The sequence below is a fragment of the Dermatophagoides farinae genome, chromosome 4 (genome assembly GCF_024713945.1).
Source record: "Dermatophagoides farinae isolate YC_2012a chromosome 4, ASM2471394v1, whole genome shotgun sequence".
NCBI lineage: Eukaryota > Metazoa > Arthropoda > Arachnida > Sarcoptiformes > Pyroglyphidae > Dermatophagoides > Dermatophagoides farinae.
The window spans coordinates 6,485,218-6,493,438 of record NC_134680.1 but is presented as its reverse complement, the minus strand read 5'-3'; the positions used below and the strand labels follow the sequence as shown (position 1 = coordinate 6,493,438).

The 8,221-nt window shown below is 29.8% G+C and overlaps 1 protein-coding gene across 1 annotated transcript; it reads left to right on the top strand.

Moving 5' to 3' along the window:
• Positions 1 to 2,949: 2,949 nt before the first annotated feature.
• LOC124490323 (uncharacterized) lies at positions 2,950 to 4,388 on the top strand. Its single transcript, XM_075729978.1, has 4 exons — positions 2,950 to 2,994; positions 3,077 to 3,760; positions 3,826 to 4,237; positions 4,324 to 4,388. The coding sequence occupies exons 1-4, from the start codon at positions 2,950 to 2,952 to the stop codon at positions 4,386 to 4,388; spliced, it is 1,206 nt and encodes a 401-aa protein (XP_075586093.1).
• The last annotated feature ends 3,833 nt before the right edge of the window (positions 4,389 to 8,221 follow it).

Here is an 8,221-nt window from a genome sequence, read left to right as displayed (position 1 = left end):
AAAAAGACGCAAGAAAGAAAATCATCCACTTGGTCGGCAAATTTTCTTTTATCAAGATGATGATGATGATGGCGATATTTATCACCCAAAGATGAAACAAAAATCGTTATGCAAATGTTTTTTTTTTTTTTTTTTTTTGGCCAACACAAGGATCGCCATTTGTTTTTTGTAAATTCATTCATCATATATGATTTTGTTTGCTGAGAAAACCTATGATTAAAATCCAATCCAGATCATTTCATCACCTTTTTTTCAAAATTTCGGTGTGTTTTTTTTTTTGTTAATCATGATGATGATATCATGATATTGATCAAAAAAAAAAAAAATGGATTCAAATTCATTGAATCCGGGAATATTTTTTTTTTTGTTTTGTTCTTTAGCGATAAAAAAAAATCTTCACATATTTATGACATGACAGTGCCATTATCTCATCATTTAATCTTGTTTGGCGGCTTTTTTCTCTTTTGATTATCATCATCATCATTGTGGTGGTGGTTGATCTGGATTTAGATTTGAAATTTTTTTTTTTCATTTTTCAATATTTAATTGAATTTAATCGACGTTTTGATCATGATGATAATGATGATGATCAATCACTAATCATCATCGAATGATACTAATGTTTAGTGGGCGGATGGTTCGATTCGATTCGATTGGATTGGATGGCCAGTATACTGGCCATTCATTTTTAATTGGGGGAGTGGCTTGTCCTCACACACACACACACACTTTTTTTCACGAAAAGCGGCAAAACATCAAAGATAATTTTTCTTTCTTTCTTTCTTTCTTGTTTGCAAGAAGAAAAATAAAAGGTAAAATCTTTCTTTTTTCATTCGTTTTTTCCACTTTTGGATATTTCAAATCCAATTGCTGCAATGATAATAATTTGTTCACGAAAGAATCGGCTTGTTTGTAGCTTGTTGTTGTCGTTGCTGTTGTTGTTGTTGTCATAAAAAATCACACAACACCTTTTTTTTCTTCTTTTCTTGCCACCATTTGATCACCAACGATCGAGATAGTTTGTTGGGTGCACCCAACTCTAAATAAACTTGGTCTTTTTGAAGAGAGAGATAAAGGGTACCGAACAAACAAAAAAAATGGTTACAATCCACCATCAATGGATGGTTGAACGAATTTTTTTTTATTTCTCATATACCCGATCTCGACAGAAAAAAAACATAGTGACCCAAGGGTGTGGTTGTTGTTGTTGTTGTCCGGTTATTTATTCGGTTCAATTTTTTTTTGTTGCTGTGGATCATCAATGATTTAATCCTAAAGAAAAATTAATATCGAACTATTGACCTAGTTATGATTACCATCATGATGATGATTGATATTCGATAAGAGCTTGTATGGAGTTAGAAAAAAAAGGTGTATCGAAAATGCAATTTTTCGTTTCTCCTAATTTTCGTTATTCATCTGTTTTTTTTTCTTTTTAGCTCCAAAATTAGATGGCCAATTTGATAATCGGTTTCGTTTGCCTGTTATATTGGGTGGATCTAGTTTTTTTATTTCCAGTTTTATTCATTAATCTATTGATGATCCGATTGATTGAAATAATCATTTTGATTCATTTCATGATTATTACATTTAGTGCCATCTGTCGGACAAAAACTATTACTTTTTTTTAATGAAAATTCAAAATTTTTTTTCATCTCAGCTCACTAGATGGCGAGCATCAGCTAAAAAAAAATTTTTATTTCAATTTTTTTTTCAAATCGAAGAAAGAAAATATTTATGGTTATTATCACACAATTTTCAACATCTTGACATTTAGGACCTTAGGGTGTAAAAGAAATTCGTCGATGAACAGACACATAATGTCATGGCAACGATAATAATAATGAATATATCGATAAAATTGATAGATTTTCTTTTTTTTTTTCACAGCCATCACATTGTTAACGAACGAAAAAAAAAAATCTTCATGTCTTGTGAATAGACAGAACACTGAGCCTAGACACTGAACAAAAAAATAGGAAATGAGTGAATTCACAAAAGAACATATGCATCAATGGATCAACCGACCAACCAACCAACCAGCCCACCATTTCCGCAATGATGATGATGGTACACGAAAAGAAAAAATAAAGAAACCAACCACAATCCTGTACATACAATAAGACAATGATATATCAGTCAAGATCATTTGATTGATTAGAAGATTCTTTGGAAAAAAAAATAAAACATGAAACTGACATCGATATATAATAATAAAAAGAAAATTTCGAAGAAACAAAAAAAAAAATCTTTTCATCCTATAGACAGACAACAAACTAGATCAGCGAAAATAATAATAAAGTCAATGAAGACGGGATTCTCATCGCATTTCATTGAATGGAATGAAAAAAAAACAAAACAGGAAACCGGACAAAAAAAAGAAAGAGGCTGATCTTGACTGGCTTGTGGGCGTCATCATATCAATCATAATAAACATTGTATATAATATAAAATAAGGAATCCATCCATGTGGCTGTACTGAGAAATTATTGAATAAAAACAACAACAACAACAACAACAAATAATTGTTACACAAACAAAATCAATCGAATTGAATCAATTTATATTGATGAAAATCGAATCAAATACTTAAATAATAAGAAATGAAACATTTTCGCTATATATATTTTGTTCCATGATTCTTCAATCGGAAATGATGATTTTTTTTTGCATTTTTTTTTGTGGTTATATTCTATGCCATTAGTTTTTTTTACAAACTGAGCCACACATGGGTTTTGTGTATTCAAGATAGTTTTTTTTAGCGGTAATTAAATCCGATATTCCGGCGAACAAATAAAGAATTTCCTAGTAAAAACAATTTATTGACAAATCAATCAATGTCGATCAATGAATTTGTAAATTGTTTTGTTGTGTTGTGCATAGATCTTGTGATTTGTTGCCATTTGATTTTTTTTTTCACTGCCATCCAACAACATTCAAATGAACAGAATGGATAATTTGGCCAACATGGAATTCAGTGTCGAATATACGATTGTAATGTTTTTTATAAGTGAAAATTGGATGTCAAATTTGTTTTCATTTTCATTTTCATTTTTTTTTAAATCTCCCCAAACAGTATCCACCATTTATTGGCCTCAACGAATACGGTTCCACCACGACAATGAAAGGTGTTGATTTTTATCTTTTAATTGAATTAAGTCGACAATTAAATTTCACATTTCGATTGATAAATCTAACCGACAATTGGTATGAACGTTTGATGGCCAATCAAAGTCTTGTAGACATCATAATCGGTGGTTTTCATTTGAATTATGAACGTTCAAAATTGTATAAAAATCTTTATCCATATTTTATGGATCAAACATCGATTATGACAAGACAATCAAAAAATCATGAATCATATCAACATGATCGATTACTTGATCCATTTGATGATTACATTTGGTTGGCCATTTTGTTTTCATTAATACTACTGCCTTTATGGACATTGATTACGGTGCATTGTAATTCAATCAATTCCGATTCGATTCTGGATTCCTGTTCAATATGGTTGTATATTTTGCTCAAACAAAATGTTCTTTCACGTTTAAAACGTGAATCATCGCCCACAATTATTGTATCGGCCGTATGGATTTGGGCCACATTTATGTTGTCCAATTTTTATGCCGGATGTCTACTATCAATGATTAGCATACCAATTAATAATCGTATTGATTCATTACAAGAATTGTCCGATTATTGTCAACAAGAAAAAAATATGGTCGTATTGATGGAAAACAATACGACTACAATGAAAATTGTTCATGTATGTATTACATTTTAATTCATTTTTTCAAATATTTTTCTATTATCCACATATTGAAGATGATGGCTGATAAACCGCTTTTTGCACCAATGATTGCTCATGAACAACTTGTTGATCAACAAACAGAAGCAATTAGCCTTATACTTGATGAATCAATGGCCAAAATGAATGGTAAAAGTTATGCATTTTTACAGTATTATACAATACTGAAAATAATTCAACAAAGTTTCAGCCCTATAAAACATCGATTACATGTGGCCAAAGCAAGTGAACAATCATCCATACATACAAGTCCAACGTGTTTTCTATTCAGATCACAATTTTCATATGTTCGCCAATTCGATCGAATCACTATTCAATTATTTAGCTCAGGTATTTATCAATCATGGCTTGATAATGAATTCCGTACAGCCAGAATGTATATATTTGCCACAACATTGATCAAAAAGTTATCTTATCGTCAAGATGACGGTGAAAACAATCAAAATGATGATGGAAATTTTAATGATGACGATGATGATGATAACGACAGTTTTCGTCATCTAACACTATCACAGTTAATGATCTGTTTTCATCTGTACATGATGGCCATGGCCATGGCCATATTGGTGGCAATTGTTGAATTCTTGTGGTTCAAAAAAAAAACAAAAAACAAAACAAAAAATTGTTTTTGTACTTATAAAATTAAGTGATTGAACGAGAAAAAAAAATTATTCCGTGTTCAAATTCTGTTTTGCATTCACTCATATTTATTCAAAATTATTCAGTTGTTGTTGTTGTTGTCGTTGTCGCTTGTTCATTGTTATCGTGAATTTTGTTGTTGTTGTTGTTTTTTTCTTGTTTGACAAAGTTTTTCCATTTGAAATATTAAATTTAAATAATAAATCAACAAGAGAAAAAAAATTTACATTATCGATGTTTGATCGATTTGATTGATTGATTGATATGATGTTCGATTGAGATGGAGAAAAATTCTTGAGAAAACAATCACTGCCACAAGGCAAATTCTGTCGAATTCGACATTGGAAACATGGAATTTTAAATTTGACTGCAAAAAAAAAATTATTATCGAGAATAAAATGTTCATTGTAACCAGTAGTTGATGGTGGTCGGGTTGAAAATTAATCAATTAATAGAATCTAAAACGAAAATTCTTTACTGCACAATTGGTGAAGAGAAAAAAAAAATGTTTTGTTCACTCAATCTATCTATCTATCTATCTATTTATCTATGTCTCTGTATCTTGCCAATATATGTGTGTCCAGCTAGCTATATTGTGATTGTGATTAATTGCTAGTATGGAATGAAATTCCAATCCAGAATAAAGTTTTTTCATGTGTGTGTGTGTGTCAACAAACATTGTGACAGAATGCGAAAATTTTTTTTTTATTCTGTAGATACAAAAAAAAATATGACAATAATGACGGAAATGAACAACACATTGTTCAGGTTTCACCAGTGCATAATATTCTTGAAAGTGAGAAAATTAATTTTCGTAAAGTATCGATTTGATTCTGAATGGAAAGAACCAAGTGTCAATAATGCTTTTTTTCTGGTGGTGATGATAAATTTCCGGCCAAAGTAGATGGCAGCACGTTTGTTTAATTTTTTTTACACTTTTTCAACAACAACAACAACAACAATATTTTTTTCAAAAGGAAATTGATTCTTCGACAACAACAACAACAACAATAAAAAAACAGAAAAAATCAAAAAAAAATTGATGAAAAAAATTTTTTTCCAATTCTTCAAGTTGCCATTGTCGTGGATTTTTCAATTGATCGTTGAGTTGATTAAATGAATTGTATATGCCAATCACTGGAAAATGGAATGCAAATGAGAAATCGGAAAATTTTATTACTTAAAAAGAGAATTTCAAGAGTTAAAAAATTGAATTGTAAAATTATTATGGACACGGATGTTGATGTCAGCAGAAAAATGTTATTTCAAAACCTTTTTTCTCCACCAATTTCAGAATTTCAGTCTCTCTCTCAGGTGAAACACAAAATGCATTCATTTTCAATGAAAAAAAAGAACAGAAAATTTCATGGACCTTAAAAGAAAAAAAAGAAGAATAAAGTAAACATTCGATTGGTTTTTTTCCTTTTTTTTTTTTTGTTAAATTCTGCACTAAAAAAAACTCGAAATTCTCGGTTGGTTAATTCTGTTTAAATTTTTTTTTCTTTTTTTTTTGTTCATCAATTTGTTCTGCGTTTCCAGGGATCTTTCTTTCTTTTTTTTTCTGTTTCCAGGGATAAAAAAATGTTTGAATATTTAATTAATAGATCACAAACTGACATAGATTGACAATGTGTATGTGAATGTTTTGTGTGTATGCACATTCTGTCAATTATTCGTAGTTTTTTTTTCTTTCAAATCGTTCAGGTAAATGTTTCTCATTTCTGATGGTGTTGAAATTCATTTTTTTTTGTCTACTTGGAATAAGCTTGTAGAGAAATTTTCAAGTTTATTTTAAAACCGAATGAAAAAATTTTTTTTTTTTTTTGGGAAGAAAAAAATGAAATGAAAAAAATTCTTTTGAATGTCGAGTAAGAAAAAATTCTTGTCAATTGTGTGTCCAGTCGTCGTCATTATCAACATCATTATTTTCAAATTTTTGGTCAAGTTTTTTAAAAAATTTGGCAAATTCATTCCTTTTTTTCCACTCTCTCTCTCTCTCTCTCTCTCTCTCTCTCTAGTAAATTTGAAACTATTATTATTTATTGCCCATTTGAATGAAGTGGACATGTTTGTCGTTGTTGTTGTTGTTGTTGTTGTTTATTCTGGCCGATTCTAGTTCGTCCACTTCTTTATTTTTTTTTCTTGGGGATACAAAGTTTTCATTTTTTGGGGATTTACACACACACACATACATTTGAATCGGACAACAAGAAAAAAGTTTCTGGACCGTGTTTTTTTCTTTGTTTTGAATCTCTAAAATAAATCAGTTCGGTCACAAAAAAAAAATACATGAAACAAACAAAAAAAAAATCCAAATTTCGACCAAAGAAAAAAAAACAGCACCAATTTGAATAAATTGATAAATCATATGGCCCAAAAAAATAACAATTTCTTGTTCCGGTTCTTCTTGAAAGAAAAAAATTTTTTTTCTCAAGTACTGGTTTTTGTATCATTTTTTTTCGCTCTTCTTTTGGACCGAAAGCAAAAGAAAAAAAAATTCTGTAAACTTTTCAGTAAATGATGTTTTGTCCATTTCAATTGTTGTTGTTGTTGTTTTCATTTTTCAAGAAACAAAAAAAAAACAAAAAACAAAACAGATTTCTCATTCATTGAAACCCTGAAAGACAGCCAAAAGAGCGGCTTAAGCATTTATTTTTTATCATCATCAAAATGAAATTTTTTTTTCTTCAAAAAATAATTTCTTTCCCATTCTTGATTTTGACCATTTATATATTTCGGTCCATCGAATTGCGATGTATGTGTATTGGGTGGCAGTGGTTGCTGGTTGGTTGGTAAGATCGTCTTTTTTTCGTCGGATAATAATAACCATTTTTCATGAACTAAATTCTAATTTGACATTTTTTTTGTTTTTTTTTCTTTCTACTGCTTGGTATTCTGGCATGCTGTGCGATATTCTTTAAGAAAGAACCAGAGAGAGAGAGCATTGCCTGTTGGGTGTTTTAAACGAATTTATTTATTTATTTTATTTCACGAAATAAAAAAAATTGCAATGGTCAGTCCGGTGGAGAGATTTTTTTTTCTATTTTCTTTATGCTTCGATTCTTGAATTTTGTCCGTTTGTTTGTTTGTTTATATTTCAATCCTTCGTCAAATGAAAATTCAACATTTCGTTTTGGTTGAAAAAATTCTTTTTCAACCGAAAAACAAGGAGATTCAGCAGCGATTGAGAAAGAAATTCGACATTTGTAAATTATGCGCTAGGTTAGATGCGTAATCTACGACAACTGAAACATTGAAAAGTTTTATATTTTCGTTAAAATTTTACAATTCCACAATGCATCAATGTCCCATTGGGATAGTTTTTATTTTATTTATTTTTTCATTCAGGTAAAAAATTTGTTTCACAGAGAATTTGCTTTAAATTCGTCGATGATTTCATCTAATTAGTTAATTTGAAAAAAATTTTTTCTTTTTGTTTTTAACTATTTGAACCAGAATTTTCAATGTTTGTGCATCATATTCAAGTGACCAGAATTTTTTTTTATCCATCTCCAACGTTTACGTGATCATGGTAGTGGTCAATATCAGTTTTTCACTATTTACTATGCCACTACTACCACTCATGAAACACATCATATTTGCGTTTACATTTTTTTTATTCAGGTTTCTGCACAACCAAAACCAAAAGAATCGATTTGCTTTTGCGCCCATATAACAACCGTATTCTGTGTGTGTGTGTGTGTCTGTGTGAAAGAATTTCAGAATTTTAGTTTTTCCAGCCATATCTCATATATTCATTCATTTCATTCGATT